This window comes from Equus asinus, chromosome 15 (assembly GCF_041296235.1).
Source record: "Equus asinus isolate D_3611 breed Donkey chromosome 15, EquAss-T2T_v2, whole genome shotgun sequence".
NCBI lineage: Eukaryota > Metazoa > Chordata > Mammalia > Perissodactyla > Equidae > Equus > Equus asinus.
In genome coordinates this window covers 5,293,421-5,317,586 of record NC_091804.1, presented here as the reverse complement: position 1 = coordinate 5,317,586, position 24,166 = coordinate 5,293,421, and the positions used below count along the sequence as shown (strand labels likewise).

The 24,166-nt window shown below is 39.0% G+C and overlaps 1 protein-coding gene across 5 annotated transcripts in view; it reads left to right on the top strand.

Annotated features, from left to right (window-relative positions):
- CFAP61 (cilia and flagella associated protein 61) overlaps positions 1 to 24,166 on the top strand; it is a 295,450-nt gene that overhangs the window by 74,947 nt on the left and 196,337 nt on the right. For all 5 annotated transcript variants that reach the window (XM_070485505.1, XM_014855816.3, XM_070485506.1 and 2 more), the window contains one exon: positions 22,542 to 22,633. In XM_070485505.1, coding sequence (XP_070341606.1) covers positions 22,542 to 22,633 — 92 coding nt within the window. The remainder of the gene's footprint in view (positions 1 to 22,541; positions 22,634 to 24,166) is intronic.

Below are 24,166 nucleotides of genomic sequence, written 5' to 3'. Positions count from 1 at the left end.
AATATTTGTATTATCTATCTCAGAACATATATTTCAATACCCAGTACCTTCTGTAGTTATTTAACTAGCGAGCCACTAGGACTCTAGGACTCTGCATTTGTTTGTTTGGGCTGTCATAACAGAGTACCACAGGCTCAGTGGCTTGAACAACTGAAAGTTATTTTCTCACAGTTCTGGAGGCTGGAGGTCTGAGATCAAGGTGATGGCAGGGTTGGTTTTTTCTGAGCCCTCTCTCCTTGGCGTGCAGATGGCTGTGTTCGCCCTGTGTCTTCACGCGGTCTTCTCTCCATCCCTGTCTGTGTCCTGATCACCTCTTCTTATAAGGACACCAGTCATTTTGGATTAGGGCCATCCATATGACCTCACTTTATTTTAATTATCTTAAAGGCCCTATCTCCAAATATAGTCACATTCAGAGGTACTGGGGGTTAGGACTTAAACATATGAATTTTGTGGGAACATAATTCACCCCATAACACCTAGAGTCCTGAGTGCATGGTTCTCTGGAGCTTGTGGCCAAAGCTGCAGGTCCAGGCGAAAATGCAGATAGTGGCAAGGAAGTCAGCTCTACTTGATGCTCATACAGACCCTGATACACTAACTTATATTTGTTGCAATTTGAATTTTGTTGTTTTTTTAACCACTAAATATCTTTTTAGGATATGAAGGTAACAAAATTGCATTCTTCCAAAACTTTAGCCACTTTTGCCAACTTCAGTATTCTAGGATTAACTACAAGAGGTTCTAATGCTTTGCTAGGGATGTTGACAAAACAAGTAAATAATACCAGACCCATGCCTGGCTGACGAGGTTATCTCCGAGGTTAGCAGTGTAAACTCTTGCAAGCGTTCTCAGAGGGAGCCTTTGCACTGGGAACATACCAGGAAGGAGATGATTCAGACTCGAAACCCTGTGTTGTTGTCAGCGTCACTGCCCAAAAGCTATCTTGGTGAACCTTTTGATTATTTAGCAAAACCTGTTGCTGATTTTCCATCTTCATTCAAATATTGGGTCTAAGCCCTTTCGAATGCCTTTAAAAACAGCAGCAACAAATGATGGCACCCACTTAAGAATCTGTTATTTTGCCAAGAGCAGGATGACTGGGAACCATGTTTGTACTCTCCTCTTCAGCACTGGGAATGACTTGTGTTATGACTCGGCCGTGCTTGCCATCAGTCAGATTCGTTTCGGGATGGTAGAAATACAAATGCATTTTTATATAGGGCCTGGAGGTCTTTCAAAGAAAAGTGGTTTTATTTATATTCGTTATGATCATTATGTGCTGGGATTATTTTCTCAGTAGGCAGTGTCTCTTTTGCCCATATTTATGAAGCAGGAAAGAAGGCATTTAATGAATTTCAAGAGTGTATTTGACTGTAAAACACATCTCTCTTAGTATATTCACATGTAAATAGCCCTTTCCTTTGTTCTCTCTGGTGACCTTTCTTCTTTTGGGGGTAGATCACAGTTTGTTGTTGTTTTGCTTTTCCAAATGGGAGGCTGAATTATAATAATGAAAGATTATGCAAAAAAATCCGTGTTTAAAATAACGTTGATATGCCACTTGTGTTGCAGGATAATTATAGTAATTTGGCTATTACACTATGTGGAGTCAGGAGTTAGTTGCTAGAAAACACAGTGATAGGGGTGATTCAGGGGATTTTCATCCCAACAGGCTGTTTGATCCTGCTGACTTTTCTCTTGAAAATCAATTGCTTGCAGCGAATACTCTGAATTCCCCCTTGATTAAATTGGTTGTTGGTGGGCTGCACCCATTGCGCCGGGGTCACTGTGAGTTCTGTGTCTGTTTACACAGGGTTTTTGACGACTCTTAAAATATCACAGACCAAATTTAATCTGAGCAAAGCAACTAAGGAAGCAATTACTAGAAATCACAGTCTTTGCATATGGCAACAAACAAAGGAAAATGTATGAATTCTCAGCCCAACATGAAGCCAGTTATTTTGCTACTGGGTTGCAAGCCTTTCCTCCACTGCATATTGCGTTGGCCTTTGGTGTTTTCAGACTTCCAGGAATATGTAGGCTCGCTCAGTGGAAGACCTGGGACAGTCACCTTGGAAGCTGGCTCTGACTTCAGGTTTATCTTTGATGATGTCCCATTTCCCCTCAAGGTTATTAATATATTCAGATTTTCTGATTTTTAGAATCAACTTTAGGACATTAGATTTCTCTAGAAAAGCATCATTTAGTATATAAAGATTAAATAATATTATAGTTGGGGATATATATGTATTATCTCCAGTGTGTATGAGTGTATAGTTATATATATATACACGCACATACATACATACTGTTAAAAATGATTAGAGAAGACAATTTAGGTGATATAAACAGACTTTATTTAACACGTCATAAAGTGGACCTTCTCTGAGAACTGCAAAATGGGACAGAAGACAGGAAGCTTTTATAAGAGAAAGAATAAAGAACAAGGAAGAGAAAAATAGAAAATATCTGATTGGCTGGAGCTGCAGAGTCAGCCTTGTTTGGGATGAGAAGGCCCAGAGCTGGTTTGGCATTTGCGGATTGGCTGATAGACTGCATTTCTGCAGTCAGGGAAAGGAGTCTAAGTTTTGGTTTGCCCACATGGCACCCCAGACAGGAGCAGCTCCATCTTGGGCCTAGAAAGTTATTTCAACTATATATATATTATATATCCAGCTCCATGTGGAAAAAGACTTCCTGTGTTTTTTATTGAGTGCTAATTTCAATCTACATGAAATACTTTGGAGAAAAGAGAAGCATAAGCAAATCGCAAAACTATACAAAAGAATATGTTATTCATAATAAGCGTGGGGAAATATTCAGCTTCCCTAAAATCGGAATGCACATTAAAACTCGAGATCTTTTCTCCCCCTTTTGCCTGTTAAGTTATAAGCATGTATTGTAATGAAGACACTTAGTTCTAGGCGAGGGGCTCCATAACTAGCGCTCAGAGCTTCTGACAGCTGTGAAGGTTGACTGATAGAATACTCTGGAATACAGTTGAGAAATGGTTATCAGAACCTTTAAATGTTCCTTTTCTTTGACCTCAACTGTAGCAAGTCTGAGGAAATAATCCTAAATCTGTAAAAAAGATACATATTCAGGACTATTCACTAAGCTTAATCATAATACTAAAAATGAACCCCCAAAAACCAAATAAATAGACAAATAAATTAAAAACCCCAAAATCTCCCACAAGAGAGGGGTGGCTAAACTTGTGAGTATCCACCAGACAGCTGTGCTGCAATCTTTACAAAGGTTCCAAACAGTGAAGGGAAATGGTTACAATGTAATCTTATGTGAAAAAAATCAATACAAAATGCCGTATGAATAAAACTACCTAAGTAACTTGCTATAGAGTACCGGGGCAATGAATTAAAGTGACAAAATCGACCAAGCCACAGAAATGACACTAAGGCAGGGCTTTTATTTCTCCTCTCTATTTTTTAAAATGTGAAAACAATCTTAAATTTGCAGAAAAGTTGCAGGTACGTGTTTTCTTCCTGAACCGTTTAAAAATAAGTTGCTGACGTGATGCCAAGTCATCTATGAATACTGTAGTGTGTGTTTCCTACAGAAGGACATTGTCCTTTACAACCCAAAACATCCATCAGAATCAAGGAATTAATTTGAATATGTTCGTACCTTCTAATCCATAATTCACAGACCTCATTCAGGTTTCTCCATTTGTCCCAATAATGTCCTTCATCGCAGAAGATCCAGTCCAGAATAACAACTGCATTTAGTTGTCATATTGTCTTTCATTTTGGAACACTTCCTCAGTCTTTCTTTGATTTTCATGACCTACACACTTTTGGAGATTATAGGCCCATGATTTTGTAGAATGTACTTCAATTTGTGTTTTGTTTGTCTGATGTTTCCCCATGATGAGATTCATGTCATGCACATTTGTCAGGACAATTGAAGAAGGGACCGGGTTCTCGTTGTGTCCTGTCTGGTGTTACACATTTTCAGTCTGTCCCATTACTGATGATGTGTGCACTTTGATCACTTGATGAAAGTGACTCTTGTAGGTAAAAAACTAAAATTATTTTAGCTTATCCTTGTCTGTGCAGAGGTCTGTAATAATTTCTCTATTCCTGACCTCTATGTTGGCTCTGCCCTAATTCTCACTTAGAACCAACAACTTCAAATTGCTGAGCCGATTTTAACCCCCTCTTGGAGTTTCAGCTTTGCTCTGCCCAACATCCCACCACAGGTACTTGCTGCTGCTGCTGTCTCCTTGGGTAAATGACATTCTTTGTTTCTCAGTGAGTCAGTCCTTCTACACCTGATCTGGCTTCAGCCTCTGTTAATTGCTGCTATGTGGTCCATTTCAGAGAAATGGTTCCTGACTTTCCTTGTAATCAAAATAGACTTCACCCAGGTGGGCTGTCCTGCCACCTCCAACTAGGATGCTTGCAACCTACATGGACCCAGCTTCCAAGTGCCCAGCCTGGAGCTTTACCTACAGTTTCTTCTCTTCCATAGCTTGTATCTCTTTCTTCTCCCTAAAGTTGTCTCTGCTTTGTACCTTCCCTTAAAAAAAAATAGATTCTTTTGCTTGATTGATCTTTTCAAAGAGCTAGCTCTTAGATTTATCTATCAAGTGTGTGGGTTTATTTCTTTTTGAATCTATTAGTATCTGCTTTTATGCCATTCTCTTAATTTCTCTGGATTTGTTTTGTTCTTCCTATTCTAATTGCTTGATTAATTTATTTTTATTTTTTTCCTTCTTTGATATAAAATCATTTGTTGGGAAGGAAAACTTTTCTTCTGCCAATTCAGGTCTGAATGGTCAGAGGCCTGCAAGCTAACTGAAAATAGGCACGTTAACAGGAGAAACATGTATTACACTTAGGAGAGTAACTCACTGAATAGCCAGAGGGAAAGGTGATATACCAATTTAACAGAAGGCGGGGAGGGTTAGGGCTTTAATGAGAAAATGTGGAAGGTTGTAGTGGGTTTTTAATACTAATGACATTATGCTACTGAACTTGCCATGGATAGAATTATAGTAGAACAGGTAGACTGTGTAGTTGAGGTCAATGAAGAGGTCACTGATGGTGACAATGTCCACTTTGCCAGAGTTAAAAGGAGCCCTAGTGACCAGGCGCCCAATATGGCCAAATCTGTTTTCTCTGACCTTCACTGCTGTGTCTCAGGAACGCCGCTCGTACCGCAGAAGAAAATGCAGCTGTGTGTCAACCAGGGAGGAGCAGAGAGCGTGCTTTGCTGGGATTTTATAAGGAAGCTTAAACTAGACTTTTGAAAGCTTCTTGAGACTGGGATGCTAAACCAAGAACTCACCCCAGATCTCACTTGCAGTACCTGTAGATTTGGGTGAATTCCTTTCTTCTCAAGGTCCCCGAAATATCCTTCCCCACTCACCTGTCATGCTGGAAACCCTGTAAGCCAGGCACCAGATACCCAAGAAGGCATTGTTAGCATTAGCTTCATAAAATCAACCTTCTTTCCTTAAAACTGTCTGGTCATATTTGATTCTATGCGCATCATTTTCAAATATGACATTCCATTCAAAGCCTTGGTCATATAACCAATGTTTCCAATTATGTTCTGTTTCAATGAGGACAGATTCTTACTGAACCTATGAAAATAACTATATTGCCGTAAAAATGAGAATAATCAATAAGAGTTTCCAAATTTTGGAGGGATCAGGCAGAGAGAAAAAGATAAATATTTCATTTCTGTTGACAAAAGTATAATCTACTAAATTGTAAGTTAAAAATAGCTTAAGAGAAAAAAAGATAGTGGTTCCTTAAGTCCAGGAGCAATATTTTATTTTATTTTATTTTTAAAAGATTTTATTTTTTCCTTTTTCTCCCCAACCGCCCCCCACCCCCCCAGTACATAGTTGTATTATATTCTTCGTTGTGGGTCCTTCTAGTTGTGGTATGTGGGACGCTGACTCAGCGTGGTTTGAGGAGCAGTGCCATGTCCGCGCCCAGGATTCGAACCAACAAAACACTGGGCCGCCTGCAGTGGAGCACGCGAACTTAACCACTCAGCCACGGGGCCAGCCCCCAGGAGCAATATTTTAAACGAAAGACATAATTATCCTTTCATCAGTTTATTTAGTATCATGTAATTAATTCTTGTTCTGCTTGATCTTGGGTTAGCAGTTTCATGAACCCATTAGCTTCCCCACAAGAGTTTTATAAATCCTTGCTCAGTCCAGTGGTGTGATCTCAAAGTTATTTAAACAACACCACCAGGACCTATACTCTGGAGTACCTAAAGTACCTCTCTTTCCCATGGGTCTTTGAGACAATTCCTTTTGCTGAAGACAAGTTTTCTGGCTTGTAGCTGATTGAAAGAGCTTTCAGGAAAGCATCAGAGTATAACTATCTGTGGATAGCAAAAGACTTAAATGGCTGTGGCTACGGATCTTATGAGAGTTCATTATCCAGATGACACAATTGACAAGTAAATTTGGTTGTTTCTGTGGCATATGCATTTTAAAATAATAACTGGAATGTTGATAACATTATATTGTTGTCGTCTAATATCAGGCAAAGCAGTACCAGGACATATGGACAGCAAGGACACTGACAAATTTCTAGGAGCTTCATATAATTCCTGAAATATTTATTAGTAACATTTACCCATATAAATATAACCTAGGGAAAGTTAAGCATCTCTTCTTGTTTGACAGTGCTTTTCATGCAAGTCAACATATCTAATTAATTTTTGATATCTCTCTTTTTATAAGGTAAAAGATCAAATCTTTTGAGATTCTCCAGGAGCCCTTTGGGAAATCAGTTCAGGATAAAGATTTTATTTAGGATTTGATTTTGCGAAGGCAAAATAGCAAAAGTTGTTAAACATCTTAAAAGGCTTGAACACCTGATTTTATAGGATCATAGGTCACTATGAAAAAATACTTAGTTACCTATTTAATCAAAGTAACAATAAAGAATTCAGAAGTAACTATAGGAGGTAACATGGTTGTAAAAACAAGCAAACAAACCTTAGCTCTCCTTAAAAGTGAGAAGACTTGGTTCTCTTAGTCAAGGACATGACAAAGGTTCACATAAAGCACAGAAAATTGTTCTGATAAGACACAGAGTCTTTGTTTCCTAGGCAGATTACTTTTATTTTCCTCTTATTGTGGTAGCATTGGTTTATAACATTATATAAATTTCGCGTGAACATCATTACATTTCAATTTCTGTGTAGATTACATCATAATTCACCACCCAAAGGCTAATTACAATCCATTGCCATACCCCAGGCAGATTACTTAAAAGGTAAATAAAAACCTTTGCAGTCTCTCATAAAGAGTAGATCAGTAATCCAAGAAAACTTTGTTGTTTTAACAGAGAGAAAACCAAACTCTAGTTTTGCATTCAGTCATTATTAATATTAAAACCTGAAAAAAAAAGAAACCTCATAAATAAACCCATCCAACCTTAGCCAGCTTTGACCACTCAACATAAAATTTTTTTCCATAAGCCTTTTACTACTTTCTGTATCCATTTAGGTTTTGTCCTATTCTTTCCCTTTTTCATTCTGGAACAACCAGTCAATTTCTTTCTTTTTTACTGTAATAAAAACACATCCACATTTCTTGCATACTTTTCATATAGAATTGTTTTCCTTCATCCTTAACATTTCTGGTAATTTCATTTACATATATTGATTATAGTTTTTAGCCATTAGTAACCTTTATGTTACAGAGAAAATGAAGAAGTAGACAATTGTGGATTGTCTGTCACATACCAGCATTTTCTAGCAGACTAGCAAATTTTATGAATTTCATAATTTTTACAAGTATACCCCTTTTTACAGCACAATTTTTCAATGTGGCAAAACCAAATATCTTTATTAACAGATTCAAATATCTTTAGACTTTCTGTAAACATAAGAAGTCAAAAGTATATAAACTTAAGCTCTATTTAATAATGAATGTTTCAATATTTTATCTTCTTTAGAAATGATTTAGATATTTGATGAATGTTTATTGTTTAACATAGCATAACTTTAAGGTTGCAAGTTACCAAAAAGACTTTGTAAACTATTTTTAGGCAGGCATATTATAAGACACAATTATAGTTGAAATAAAGTTTGTGAGAATAATGGCATAATTTGATACAATCAAATTTATAATTTTTATAATCTTAAATATCTAGTAGATATAATATTAGCTATTGACTGTTAAACCCAAGTAGAATAAAACGCACACCTGTATTATTAATGCTGATAATTCTGAAGACATACCTATTTTTATTAAATCAATAATACCAAATTAATCTTATTTACCAAAGATTTATCCAAGTCACATGAACTTGAGAAGCATTTGGGTTGGCTCCCATATTTCTGGGAGTTTTGGGAATATTTAATTTTATAAGCACCTATTTTTCTCTAAGACAATTAGAATCGAGCTTCTTTAAGGGATTTTGTAAATTTGATTTGGTAATGCCATCCAGAGAGAGATGTCACATACACATAATGTACACACATGCATAAAGACAGGTGCAAGTAGGGACCTTATAGCTTTCTTCCTAAGATTTTAGCCATGAATCAGGCATAAATACAGTAATATAAAACTCACTACTTTATGTGAGAGTTGGTTCTTATCTTTCCCCACTTTCCAATTTTATCTGAATTGTGTTTCTGGCAGATGGAACAAGTTAAGGTTACTTGCTTAATATGAAGGCTAAAGATTTTTAACAACATTTGTGGGGGAGACTTTTAAGATTTTATTCTGTTCTGACATATAATCTTGGAGGCTGTGGACTGAGTTTTGGGCAAGGACTGAGTCATCAGCAAGCAGCTGTCCGAGTGTCTCTAACGCTCGTCTGAGTGGATAAAATATCCAGGCTGTTTTTCGATTAGCCTTATTTTTTTTCCTTTTCAGCTTCAGGTGGTTGTTTTTGGGATCCCTGAGTCCCTGAGAGCCCCCAGCATGGGGGCTCAGGGAGCCTAAAGTTAGTAAAGTCATGTCAGTAAGAAAGGAAAAGGACAAAGTTAGCACCATAGTGGTGGAGCGTATTGTCAGCCAGGGGTTGGAGAAAGGAGGTTTCAGTTGATTGAGACATTCCTACAAGGGGAGCCCAAACAAGTAAGGAGAGCAGAGGGGCCTTGAAACAAAAAGCCAAAAACTCCCAGTCCAGGAGTTAGGGAGTGAATTGTCACATGAAACAAAGAGCCAGGAAGAGGAATTTCCAGCCCAAGCAGGACCTTTCAAACAAAGAAACCGGAGATTCTAATACAGCTTCAGAGAGTGTACTCACTGCATATGTGACTCAAACTAATAACCATGGATGCAAGCGGCATCCCCAAAGAGGACACAGAAGATGCATCCTCCATACCCAAAGATAGCCAAGGAGAAAGAAAGCAAGGACCTCTGTTGCCACAGGAGATGAGAATGGCGGTTAGGTGTTTGTGTTTCCAGTCCCCCACAAAAGTGAAATGCTTCTGATCATGGACCTGTTAATCTGTGAATCTGGACGGGTGATACTCAATTCTCAGCACTACAAAGGCAATGGGGAAGAGCTGACAAGGGTCTTTATGGGCTGAGACCCTTTAGGCTTTAGACTTAGGCAAACCCCCAGAGAGCTGGCAGTGGTTGGTCAGAAAATGTTCCTTATGCACTTTGTGTTTCTGGCCCCCAGCCTGATGATTGGCCTCTTCCAAGTGCAGACCTGACAATCTGCATCCCCCGGCAGGTAGAAAAACAGAGAGGGCACTCTCGCTGGGTCCGAGTCAAGCTCTCAGGACACAAAACTGAGAAGAAAGGAGAACCTCATCCAGTTTTACTGGTAACCCACAGCAAAGTTTGTCCAAGTGACTTCCAGTCTGGTAAGAATCAGAAACTCACCAGCCTGTGAGACTGACTTGAACATATAGGATGTATGCCTATGTTCTACCCTATAAGTCTCCTTTTGTTTTTCTTCTGAGGAAGATCTGCCTTGAGCTAATATCTGTTGCAAATCTTTCTCTTTTTGCTTGAGGAAGGTTGGCCTTGAACTAATATCCATTGCCAGTCTTCCTCTATTTTGTATGTGCGTCACTGCTGCAGCATGGCCACTGACGAGTGGTGTAGGTCTGTGCCTGGGAACTGAACCTGGGCCATCAAAGCAGAGAGCGCTGAACTTAATGACTAGGCCAGCCCCTAACTCTCCTTCTTATGACAAACAGCACGACAAAAGAAACAGACAGACAGGACACAGTGGCCATCTATATAACAAGAGTCACAATATCAAAAACACTAGTTCTTACCAAAAATGTTTCTTCTGTACAGTCACGCACCACATAACAATGTTTTGGGCAACAATGGACTTCATATATGACTGTGGTCCCATAAGATTAGTACCGTATAGCCTAGGTATGTAGTAGGCTATCTCATAGAAGGTTATGTATGTATACTCTATGATGTTCACACAGCGAGGAAATTGCCTGACATCACGTTTCTCAGAATGCGTCCCTGTCGTTAAGTGATGCATGACTGTATAGCTAGATTTTGGAAAATCTTTTTTAGAAAAGACAAGGAAAGAATCTTCTTACTCTCACTTGACTGGAGCCTGAGCAGAATTCCAGGAGTCTGACTGGTAAGAAAGCTCACTTTTGCTTGCTTGGTCAGAGGATCTGGGCTTTCAGCTACAGTCTCTGGATCAAGCAGGAAGTCCCAACCAGCCCACCTTCATCACCAAAACCATTGGGAGAAAAATCTTTTCCTCTTACAACTTGGGTCTGAATGGTCAGGGACCTGCAAATTAACTGACAATAGACAGATCAACAGCAGAAGTGTTTATTGCACAGGCAGGAGTACTCTGTAGTGGTGAGTAACTAGCTGAATAGCCAGAGGTAAAAGTACATAAAGCAACTTAACAAAGGGAGTGGGCAGTTAGAGCTTCCTTGGGAAAGTGTGGGAGGGTCTATTGGGTTTTTGATCCTAATGGGAACGGCCAGTCTCCCTCCTTACTGGGAGGTTCCCGGGAGTGTGTCTAGGGCGGGTGGTTTATGGCTGCTCAATTTGCACTTCCCTGTGGAAGGGGTCAGTCTTCTCCCAAACAGGAGACTCTCGGAGAAAGTCCGTGGCAGCTGTATTTTCAGGAGGCTCTGCTTAGGTTTAGATTATGTTTCTGTGACTGCTGATGGTTCAGATGTTTTCAGTTTAAAGTAATCTTCATAATTCTTTGGTGGGCTGTTAATCCCTCACATTTAAAGCTATGAATCTTCCACTCAGTATTGCCTTGTCTATATCCCATGGGCTATTATCAATTAATACTGATATTAATGTTCTCATTCTCATGTTGTTATTTTATGAGTAATCTGTGGTTCTGGTTTTAATATCTTCTTTCATCTAAAAGTTATTTAGGGTTTGATTTCCAATTGGTGTGATTAGTGTGTGTGTGTGTGTCCTCTTGTCAGGAATTTCTAAATTTTTTGCATTATGCTTAAAAATATGACATGTAATTTCTACTTTTAGTTTAAATTGAGGTCTTTCTTTACAGCCTGATCCTAGTATAGGATCAGTTTTTACACATGTCCACGGACTTCTGAAAAGAATGTATATTCTCTGTTTATAGAGTTTAAACTTTGATATAGCGTTATTAAATACAGCTTACTGATGACATTCAAATTTTCTATCTTTATTATTGTTGATTTGGTCTATCATATTCTGAGAAGGTAAATTAAAATTTCTGTTTATTGTGGTCTTGTCTATTTCTCTTTGCATCTGTAAAACTTTGGCCTTAGGTACTTAGATGCTAGGCTCTTTGGTGCATGTGGTTTCATGACAACGAGGTTGTCATTGTGTCTATCTTTTACCAATATAAAGTAACTATTTTTGCCCCATCTGATATGTTTAGGTTTGTATTATATTTAACCTGATGATAGTATTTCCATTTCAATGCCAACACTATACCAGAAGAAATTGTATAATGAATTATTCTAAGCAATGTCCTCTAAGTCTAGGGCATAGGCAGTTTTGACATGAGGTAATGAAGAATGGATCCTAAACAATTTCACTCAAATTTCCCACCTCATTTTGTTTTACCTTTCACATTCAGATCTACTATCCACATGGAATTGATTTTCATGTATGGTGTGATATAAGAATCAAGCTTCATTTAAAAAAATATGGATATCCAATTGACCAAGCACCATTTATTGAAAAGGTCATCCTTTCCCCCATTGCAGTGCCACCTTTGTCACAAATCAGTTGTCTATATATTTGTGGGTTGATTCTGGAATTCTTTTTTCTCTTTGTCAGTACTATCCTGCCTAATTACCATAGCCTTATGATAAATCCTGATATCATGTAGAGCTAGTCTTTTTACCTTATTTTTTAATTGACTTTTTTATTCTTAGTTATCTGATTTCTCACATGAACTTGAGAGTCAGCTCAAAAATGATGATAGCTTTAGAGATCTTGAATGAGATTGCTTTGAATTTATAGATCAGTGTGGGGGAACTGACATCTTTACAATATATTACGACTTCCAATCTATGAATGTGGTATATTCCTCAATTTATTTATGGCCTCTTTAATTTCTTTCCACAATGTTTTATAGTTTTTGCATAGAGGCTTTTCACATCTGTTTATTCCTAGGTATTTGATATTTTCACACTTTTGGAAATTACATCTTTAAAAAATTTTGTTTTCAAATTGTTTGTTGCTGTTATATAGAAATGCAATTGGTTTTTGGATATTGACCCTCCATCCAACAACCTTGCTACAGTGACTTATTAATTCTATGAATTTATCTGTAGATTGTTTTGAGTTTTCTCTGTATAATGTAAATTTTAAGTTTTTACTTTCCAGTTCTTTTTCATGCACTGGCTAATACCTTGAATACAAGTTGTGTTAGCAGACATCCTTATGTTGTTCTCAATACTAAATGGAAAGCTCTCAATATGTCATCATTAAGGATGACTTTGTGAATACCCATTATCAGATTAAAGAAGTTTCTGTATTTCTGGTTGGCTAAGAAATTTATCAGGAATGGTTGTCTTTTTATTGAATTGAATTTTATAAAATGCTTTATTTGTGTATTTACTGAGATGATCATATGATTCTTATCCATTATTTTGTTAATGGGGTGAATTATGTTGATTGATTTTTCTATGGTAACTATTTTGTTAATAATAACCATACGTTATTCTTTATGCAATGCTGGGTTCTTTTTGCTAATGTTTTGTTGAAGATTTTTGCAGACATGTTCAGGCGTGAGATTGGTCTGTGATTTTTACCCCTTGAAATGTCCTTGCAAAACTCTGGAAATGAGATTATGCTGGCCTCATAGAACAATTTGAGGAGTATTCTCTCTTCTATTTTTAGAAGTTTTTGCAAGTTTAGAAATATTTATTCTTTAAATATTTTGTAGCATTTGCCAGTGAAGCAGTCTGAACCTGGTGTACTTTTTTGGGGAAAGTTTTTAATTGCAGTTTCAATTTTTTAAATTGTTATAGAACTATTCTTCTTTGGTCTGTTTGGTAATTTGTAATTTTTTATAAGAATTTATATGTTTTCTTTACATTTTCAAATGCGTTAAGATAAAATTGAAGCTGTTCTTCATTTTCTCTTATTAAACTGTTAATATTCATAAGCTGTGTAGTGATGCTGCCTTTTTCAAAATTCCTGACCTTGATATTTGTATTCTCTCTCTGGAGCAATCTCGCTAGGGACATCAATTTTATTAGTCTTCACAAAGAACCGATTTTTGGCTTGTTTGATCCTTCCTATTTAATGTTTATTATCTATTTCATTTCTGCTCTTTTCTTTATTATTTCCTCTTTTTTATTTTTGGGCTTAATTTGATGTTGTTTTCCTATATTTTAAGATAGGTTCTTGACTCATCAATTTTCAGTTTTTCTTCTTTTCTAATATGTGTTTAAACTATAAATATTCCTCTATGCTTGGATTTAGCTGCAACTCACAAATTTTGTTGTATAATGTATTCATTATCAATATTTTTGAAATTTTATTTTACTCATTCGTTGGCCCATAAGTTGTTTAAAACAATATTTATTTCCAAAAATATGGGGATATTCTATTTATCTTTTTATTTTATTTTATTGTGGTAAGAATACTTAGCATAAGAACTACTTTCTTAAATTTTTAAGTGTACAATATAGTTTTGTTAACTACAGGCACAGTTGTACAGCAGATCTCTAGAACTTGTTCATCTTGCATAACTGAAATTTTATACCTGTTGAATAGCAACTCCCCATTTCCCCTTCCCCCAGACCCTGGCAAGCACCATCCTACTCTCTGCTTCTATGCGTCTGACTATTTTAGATACCTCATATAAGTGAAATCATGCAGTATCTGTTCTTCTGTGACTGGCTTATTTCACTTAGCATAGTGTGTTCAAGGTTCATCCATATTGTCACATATTGCAGAATTTCCTTCTCTTTTTAAGACTGAAGAATATTCCATTGTATGTATGTACCACGTTTTCTTTATCCACTTGGGATGTTCTAACTATCTTTTTATTACTAGGTTTTAGCTTATTGCATTGAAGTCAGAAAGCCTACACTGTGTGATTTTAGTCCTTTAAACGTTTTTCAGCATATGGTCAATTTTTGTAAATGTTCCTTGAGTCCATGAAAAGAGCATATATCCTATAGTTGTTAGGTGCAAGGTTCTATAAGAATCAGTCATGTTTGATAGCAATGTTGTCAAATATTTTATCCTTATTGACTTCATCACTTGTTTGATCAATTCATGAGAGGTGTATTAAAATCTCCTGCTTTGATGGTGAAAGTACCATTTTTACTCATAGTCTATCATTTTTTCATTACATATTTTGAGTCTATATTATTAGAGGCATAATTTTTAAATCATTATGTCTTCCTTTAACTTTTCTTTGTCAATTATGAAGTGTCTTTCTTTGCCTTAAAGTCTACTTTTTATGGTTTTAATATGGCCACACCTAGTTTCTTTGAGTCATGTTTGCACGCCGTATCTTTTTCCATCCTTTTATTTTTATCCTTCCTATTTCCTTACCTTTTGGATGTGTCTCTTATAAATAGCATAGAGTTTGGTTTTTGTTTTTAATTTGATGTGACAACCATTGTCTTTTTAATTGGGGTATTTAGTCTATTTACGTTTAATGTTTTAATGGGTTTATATTTACCATCTTACTTTATAGATGTCCCCTATGTTTCTATTTTTTATTCCTGGCGTTATTTCTGCCTTTTTCTTTCTTAATCTCACCAATGTCAATTTAATTAGTATTTTCAAAGAACCAGCTTCAGGATTTGGTTGATTCTCTCTGATATTTTTTCTGACTGCATCAATAATCCATCTGACTGCATCAATAATCCATTGCTGCAGTAATGCTGCTAACAGACAACCACAAAGCCACAGTTACATACCACAGCAAGCATGTTTTGCTCATGCAGTTGGGGTCAGCTAGACAGATCTGCTGATCTTGACTGGGTCTTCTCACATGTCTTGGGGTTGGTTGCCTGTTGGCTAATCTAGGCTGACCTTGGCTCTGTTCCATATGCCTCTCACTCTTTAGCAGGCTAGATTGGGCATGTTCTCATGGTGACAGCAGAGGTGCAAGAGACCAAGTGGAAACACACAAGGCTTCTTGAGGTCTAGGCTTTGAACTAACACATGTCACTCATCCAAAACAGATCACGTGGCTGAGCCCACAATCAGAATGAGAAGACACTACATGGCAAAGGGCCTAAATACAGAGAGAGTGAAAAATCGGCATCATCATAACAACCCATGATTAAAAAAAAGAATAATGCTGATGATTTTTGTCATGGCCTTCTTTCTCCTGTCCTAAGGAGACACAAACTGCAGTTTAGCCTGGAGAAGGCTAAAACCTATAGTCTCATCTCAAGACAGTGATCTGGGAATTACTAGTGCATTATGCTCAAGTTCATCATACTGTCTGGCTTGGAGTCTGCACTGCAGTCTAGATGGGAGGAGTTGCCTTGAAAAATATGAAGAAAGCCCTTTGTCCTCCTGTCATGCAACATGCTAATTCAGCCTATATACCGCCATCTTCAGCAAACCCTAAACAAGGTACCAAAGTAAGCACAAACATCCAACATAAAAACGTTAGGTCAAGGTGTAGCCCATGGGGTGGAGAGAAATGGGCTACATTTTCTACTCTAAGAACAAGAACTTAACCCAAACGGAAGTCTCTATGAAATTAGAGACCGAAGGAGGATTTAGCAGTAAATTAAGAATAGAGAGCTTAATTGAATCAGGCCATGAAGCGCGCACACACCGCCCGTCACCCTCCTTAAATATTACAAATCACAATATTACACAAAACCGTGACCCAAACATATGAAAGGAGACAAGTCGTAACAAGGTAAGTATACCGGAAGGTGTACTTGGATAACCAAAGTGTAGCTTAAACAAAGCATCCAGCTTACACCTAGAAGATTTCACTCAGAGTGAACACTTTGAACTAAAGCTAGCCCAAACAATATCCAACTCAACTACCCTTAGTCACTTAACTAAAACATTCACCAAACCATTAAAGTATAGGAGATAGAAATTTTAACTTGGCGCTATAGAGAAAGTACCGTAAGGGAACGATGAAAGATGTATTAAAAGTACTAAACAGCAAAGCTTACCCCTTTTACCTTTTGCATAATGATTTAACTAGAATAAACTTAGCAAAGAGAACTTAAGTGTTTTTCTTTGTATCATTATGGACTCTATTAGCAGCCTCTTGCTGTTCATTCAGCTGTTCAGCAACTGCTGAGTATATCCCGTATACTAGACTTTAGGAACCTAGTCTAGTACATGGTAAGTCTAGTACTATCTAATGGCAGGATAAACATGCAAGACAAATGAATTTATAATCAGAGAATTGTTTTGAAGGTTAGAAAATTGTGGTGGGACCATAGCAGAATTATACCTAAGTCATCTTTAGAGCACCAGCATAGACTTTATAGAAAAGAAAGCTTTTGAGTCAAACTTCAAAAACAAATTGGAGCTTTCTAGGTAAATAAGCAGAAAGATTTTCCTGGAAGAGGGAACAAAATGTGCAAAATAAGGAGGTATGAAGTGAGGGAGTGACAGGAGATAAAGCAGAACAGGAGATGGAGGCAAAGCAATCAAAGCCTTGCATGCCTTACAAAAGAATTTAGATTCTATTTAATTACAACATATCTGATGATGAACCACTGGGAATCTTTAATTAGAAATGGATACATGGTCTTCCAGTTCACAGGAAGACTTTCCAAGGGTCACTAGAGTGTCTGGGACAGAGATAAGAAGAGAGTGAAACAGAACAGTGATTATGTATGAACCTGGGATATATTTTGGAGAATTGGTGGAACTTGATGTTTTACTGCATATGGGGAAGGAAGGTTGTGGAAAAGGGAAATATCAAGGATGACATCAGAAATGAGGTGGATGATGGAACCGTTTTGCAAGATGGCAATAATAGGAGTGAATGACTTATTTGATGGAGATGCTGTGATTTCTGATTTGGACAAGTTTGACCTTCCTAATAAGGATTTGGTTGGATACACAGCACTCAGTCAGCAACCGGTGCCTATTGAGGTAGACAGAAACATGACCTCCCCAAAGATATCCACATCCCAATCCCTGGGACCTGTAAATTTTACCTTAGTTTTGCAAAAAGAATCTTTCTAGGTCTGATTAGGGTCTTGACATGAGGAGATTATCCTAGATTATCTGAGGGTCCCTGAATGCCATCACAAGTGTCCTTATGTGAGAGAGACAGAGGGAGATAACACAGACAGAAGAGGAGGAGACCATGTGACCAGGGAGGCAGAGATTGGAGTGATGTGGCTACATGGCAAGGAATGCCAGCGGCCATCATGAGCTGGAAGAGCCAGGAACAGATTCTCCCCAAGAGCCTCTGGAGGGAGCGTGGCCCTGCTGGTACTTTGATTCATTGCCAAGTCCCCAACGTCTAAGGTGTTAGTGTCTAGCAGATGGTAGGTGTGAAATATAAATTTTTAAATGAGTCAATGAATAAATAAATGAACACTCAGTGTGCTTTGTTCGTACCTCTGCTTTAGCAGTTTTCACACTGTAAGATAGTTAGGGGTGTGTGTGCGCCCACACAGGCCCACACACCCTGATCGCTTGTGAGCTTTTTAGAGTAAGAATGATGCATCTTATTCCTCATTACTTCTGTGTACCTCATAGAGTGCCTGCAACTCATTGTTCTCCATTGACTTTTAGTTGAATAAATAATTTCACTTGAGCCTCTAATCTTTTCTCTTCTGAAAACTGAGCGACTTAAATTCATTTGTGAGTCTTTTCTGAAATCATCCATAATATTAAAATATTAAACAAAAATGACTGTTTTGTAGGGGCTGGCCCTGTGGCCTAGTGGTTAAGTTTGACATGCTCTACTTCAGTGGCCCAGGTTCGTGGGTTTGGATCCCGGGCACAGACCTACATCACTTGTCAGCCATGCTGTGGCAGTGACCCACATACAAAATAGAGGAAGAATGGCACAGATGTTAGCTCAGCAACAATCTTCCTTAAAAAAAAAAACAAAACCTATTTTGTAATATTTTGAAGAAAGAAATTTGCTTTTATAATGAGACTTTTTTTGAATCTTAATTGCATTGGTAATACGTGAAACTGTCCTCCTTTAAAAAATTAGGATACTAGTTAAAGTTGAGTTCCCTTTGATCAACATCCAAGCCTGGTTCTCTCTCTCTTCCCCAGAAATAGCCATTGTTAAAACTTTAGTATGTATCCCTCCAGATCTCTTCTTTATACTTTTGTATGAAGTCCATGTATTCATAGAAAAAATACTACCCTTTTGTGGCAGTGTTTTTTATATAAATGGTGTCTTTTGGGTATGTGACATTTTGAAGTTTGCTTCTTCACTCATCTCTTTGGGATCTGACAATGTTGATACGCATGGGTCTAGGACACTCCTTTTGCCTTCTGGGTAGTATTCCACTGTGTGGAATGTGCCACATTTGTCCATCCACATAGATAAATTTTCAACAGCATTTACGTTGCTTCCATTATTTTGTTATTGGGAATGATGCTCCAGTAACATCCTTGAGCGTGTCTCCTTGGGGCCCGTGCAAGAGTCTGCACAGGTTGTATTCCAAGAATTGTTCTTGCTGGGCTTGGAAATGCCTCACATTGCCACCAGTGTGATGTCATTGTTTTCATTTTATTTCTCCAAATATTATTGAGGTTGAACATTCTTTGTTTATTGATTGTTTACATTTCCTGTCCATTTATTTCCTTTGCCTTTTGGGTTTTTTCTTTTCTTGAAATATTGGTCTATTGCGTGTATTGTGAATATTTTCTCCATGTATCTTTTTGTTTTAACTTTTTTTTAAGGGTACTTTTGACAGATAGAACTTCTGGATTTTGATGTAGTCAAATATGTCAATATTTTTCCTTTATGACTTCTGCTTTTGCATTTTTAAGAAAGGATTTTTCCACCTACAAGATCATAGAGATATTCTTCTGTATTTTCTTCTAGTAATTTCAAAGTATTTTAAAAACATCTTTAGGCTGTTAATATATCTACCATTGACTTTTATGTATTATATGAAATAGAGGCCGAAATTAACTTTTTCCTATATGGTTAGCCAGCACTACTTATTGTATAATTTATTCTTTCCCCACCAATTTGAAGTGCCATCTTTAACATATATCAATGCTTCGTAATTGCCTGGCCATTTCTAGATTCCATTCTGTTCTATTCCTACTCTGATAACTTATTATTTTAATAACTATGGCTTTATAATATGTCTTAAGATTCATTAGGAAATTTGGCCCATTCTTTGTTCTTATTTCTTAAAATTTTGTTGACTATTGCTTCATATTTACTCTTTTAGAATCAGTTTATTTCATTTCAAAAAAAATCTTAGTGGGATTTTCAGTCAATATTTAAAATAAATGTTAAAAACCACCAGATTGTATACTATTATTAATTCCTAAAGCCTTCATGATATATTATTTAGCTTTCCCTATGTATTATTGCTGTTAGACAAAGAGCAGGGCAGATCCAGGTCTTGTGGCTCCTGAAGTCTGTACCATTTGGGAGCCCTCTTTAAGAAAAAGGATGCCAAATTATGAGTGCAGTGGGAGGTGCTGTGCTTTGGGGGGGCCTGTACTGGGGAGGTGCTGGAAGCTCCAGCTTTATCAGCTTCCTGGTGAACCCACCTCAGATCAGCAGTCTCCCTTGGAGAGAGAGTCCTAGCAAATTGTGCCTTCACTCCCTCTAGAATAAACTACTAGTTCATGACTTCTAAGCTACTTAGGTAGTGTAAACAATAAAATAACAATTAAATCTGCAACCTCAGTTGTGTTTTTAGTTGTGTGTTATATAATGCCACTGCCTCAACTTTTCCCTGGGATGGCACCTCACGTTTGAGGATCTCAGGACACATTATGAACATTAACTAATTAAACCTCAGAAAACCCCAGAGACACAGGGAGGAGAGAGCGAGCATCACCTCGCCCAGTTCTGAAATGCAGCCACCTCTGGGGACGAGCATGGCAGCTGCTTAATAATAATCTGCAACACCCATGACAGTTTAGCCAAGACAATTAGTCATGGTAGTTGGTAATTGTCTCATGAACATTAGGCTGTCAAAGAGTGAAGTCACCAGGATTATTAGTTCATTGCAAATCTAATCCATTCTTTAAGATTCTTCACTTTTTTAGCAATTTTGTCCTAATTGTAAAAGAAACACACGCACAGGGAAGGTCTAGTTTCTTTTTAGTTGTGTTTTTTTGTAGTTCTCCAAATTTAAAGCTTAAAATAGGAGACAACTATCTTTTAAAAAAATAAAGTACAACTTAAGAATAAGGAGTTATGTGGGTTTTTTTAGTTGAAAAATTTTGCTGATGAGCAAAACAAATAAATGATGGTAGAAATCAGAAGAACAGCTACCTTTAAGACGTGTGTTGCTAGTCAAGAGGATGAGGGAAACTTCTGGGTGCTGGAAATGCTTTCAGTGTTCATCTAGGTGGTGGTTATGTGGGAGTAGATATCTGTAGAAATTCACGCACTTTACTGTGTGTTATATCTCAATAACAAAGTAAATTAACCTAAAAAGCACACTTCTCTTGTCCTCTTGAGATGCTGGAAACCCTGTCTAGACTATCTGGAACGTTTTGCAAGGAGCAGGATGCATTCAGGAACTAGAGACGTGATATATTTTATTCCTCCCAAAGCGTCTTTCTCCAGACGGGGCGTTCCAAGTCCTTTGCTTCTCTCTCCTGACATTTTCTCTCCATGGCGGGCTACCCGTCATGCTGGGATGCGGTTCTCTTTCCTTGTACCTTCAACATTATGTACCTCCTCATCTGTGCCCTTTACACCTCCTTGGGTATCTAATTTTTCTCTTAGAATTTCATTCTATTTCGTTCACCTACATCTTTTCCAGGAGCAGATATAGGGCATGAATGATCCAGGGATATGAATGGAGAGGAATCTGCAGGAGCCATTGCCCTCGCTGGTGCTGGAACAGCACAGTAGGAGGGGAGGAAGCCGAGGGCATCTAGGCTGCCTCTGGCCCACAGCATCTGATGTGACAGTCACAAACATAAGATGGAGTGGCAGGCCCATGCTGGAAGCAGTGTCTCGGAGCCTCCAGCAGACCCAGGGTCCCTCCTGCATCTGCGGCAGCCTCCAAGGAGAAGCAGCCCCTGAGCAGAGCGTGCTAGGCTGCTCTGAGCTAAGGCCCAAAGACTGTGAGCAGATCAGGCTGAGAGGCCCCCAGCAGAGCAGGCACAGAGTGAGCCAGAAGGGAGGAGGTGGGGGCGGGGAGAGATGAAGAGGGGAGAGAAAGAAAGAGGGGAAGGGAGGGAGGGGGTGAGAGACATAGAAAGAAAGAAAAGGAAAGAAGGCAGAAGGAGGAGGATGAGAAGGAGGAGGGGAAAAAGAGCTCTTTAGGCAATAGGAAACTTTTTTCCTACTGTAATTTTTAGTCAAGCTTAAATACTTGAGCACTACTCTGCTTGTTGATTTTCCAGGATATATTAAAGCAGCTGTGCTCTGCTCCAGTTCTTCTCACTTAGAAAGTAGAAAAGTGAAAATAGTGGCCACTGTCAGACCGTGTGTTCACAGCATTTTCAAGAAAGGGGAGGCAGTGCTGGTGCCGAGCTTATGCTTTCACGTGGCACTGACAGAGCTAACTGTGGCTTTTCCACATTCTGTCTTAAAATTTCAAAGCCTGGCATCCGGCAAGTTGACAGTCAGTTGTCTGTAAACGTCAAAGGGGGCTCCTCTGACAGGATCACAAAGCTCAGTAGCCTGCAGAGGTGGAGGGCGGCCGGGGGGCCAGGCCAGGCCCAAGCCCATGGCTGGCATCACTTTATCTCCACGACTCCCGTAGGGGCAGGTACATTCAATCTCCATCATGTGGGCGAGGGCACAGAGAGGTCAGAATTGGCGTGGGCTGCAAAGACCCTGTTCTTCCCACCTCATGGTACTGCCCTCGGCAATATAATTCTTTAGGTATGCTGCAGTTTAGAAACACATTACTGTGCTGTCTCCAATTTCTGTGGCTCTGCAGATAATTATCATTTATTTTCTGTCCTTGTACCACTCTTTCTCTCAAAGATGCTGAGCTCAGGAGTAGCAGCCAGAGTTCCCAGAAAATAGCCGAGGAGCTACAGGAACCTGTCTCTCCAGAGGCCATGGAAAGAGTCCAGGTAATGGAGACCATTCACTCAGGCCTGGGGCCTGGGGGCGGGGGCTGGGAGCTGCTTGTGCCATCAGGGTCAGGGGTGGTCCTGGTGCTAGGGTCGTTACCAAGAAGTTCTAAGGTCTTGGAGAGTTCTTAGGTCTTGTGGACAAGACCTCACTAGCACTAAGATCAGGGAGACAGCGGGCCGGGAGTCAACAGAGGCTGTGTGTTTATAACAGACAAATTCCAGCCTCCCTGCTGTCTCCAAGAATACTGGTCAGAATGGAATTTCATCCCTTCTCTACCTTCTTTCTCATACGTTCCCTGATTTCAGGAGGCTGAGATAGATAAAGCTGCTCATTTAAAGCCAGTTAAAAATCTAGACTTTCTGAAGAGACTTACATACTGTCCACATACTCAAATGAGGCAGCATGTTCCTTCCTGCTTGAATGGGCTCTGCAAGCTACAGAGACTCCTTGGAGAGCTGCTGGCTCTGCTGTCCTTGCCTGACCTCAGCAGGAGCCTCCCCGTACTCTTGCCCCCCAGCTTGCCAGGGTGATGCTGATAGAGCTCTGCATCTGCTGCTGCCCTAACCTAAAGAGGGGCAAACTCACACCAAAGGAGGCCAGAGCCAGTCATGGAATAGACTGCATAGGATCTGGTGCATGGGCCCAGGGATCCAGCCATTGTTTCCTCTCTGCCAACCTCTGGCCACTAATGGGTTCAGAGTAATATAAATTCCCATGTTCACTGGGCTCTGGGTCCTCACATGTCTCAGGGCATGTCTCTTGTATCCTCAGGAACAAGGCCCCACTAAGGGGCTTGAGTGGGGCAGGAGTAGGGAGAATGAATGGGCTCACTTCTAGGCTAATGTTGTCAGCCTGGTCCTACATCAGCACTGTGTGTGGTGAGAATCCCAAGGTGCGTTTCACTATGCAGCTCCTTCAACTTCTAGTCCTCCTGACTCCTCCATCTAGCTGGACCCAGGACCCATCCCTGAGCCCAGGATGGGGGACAAATGCAGTGCCAATTCTCTCTTTTTCTCCTTTCCAACCTTGGACAAAACAATATTTACCTTGCCCATCAACTCATGCAAAGAAAATCTTGGGAAGACAAGGAGGGAGGGAGGACCTTTATCTTAGCGCTAGGTCACCTGGCTCATCCTCCTGGATTTTCACATTATCTCTGTGGAAAATGCATTCTTATCCCCCAAACCACAAAAGAACCCAAACTGTAGCTGGTTGGGTGTTATATTTCAAGTGCTGATTTATTCTCTGCACAGAGGTTGGGCACTCACAGTGGTCAGGCACTCTGCTAGGTGTTGAGGGTACTCAGGAGACTAAAACTCAGCCTGAGCCTTCAAGAGGTGTGACATCGTCAGGGAGAGGAAAACCCCCTAATTCAGTATGTGGAAAGGAGGATGGGAAACACCCCAGAAGAGACAACTGAGGAACACCTGAGCTTTTTAAAGAAGGTTGTATGGCATGGATTAGATTGAGGGAAATGAAGCTGATGAATGGAATTAATTGAAAAAAAAAACAACACTGCAAGGGACTAC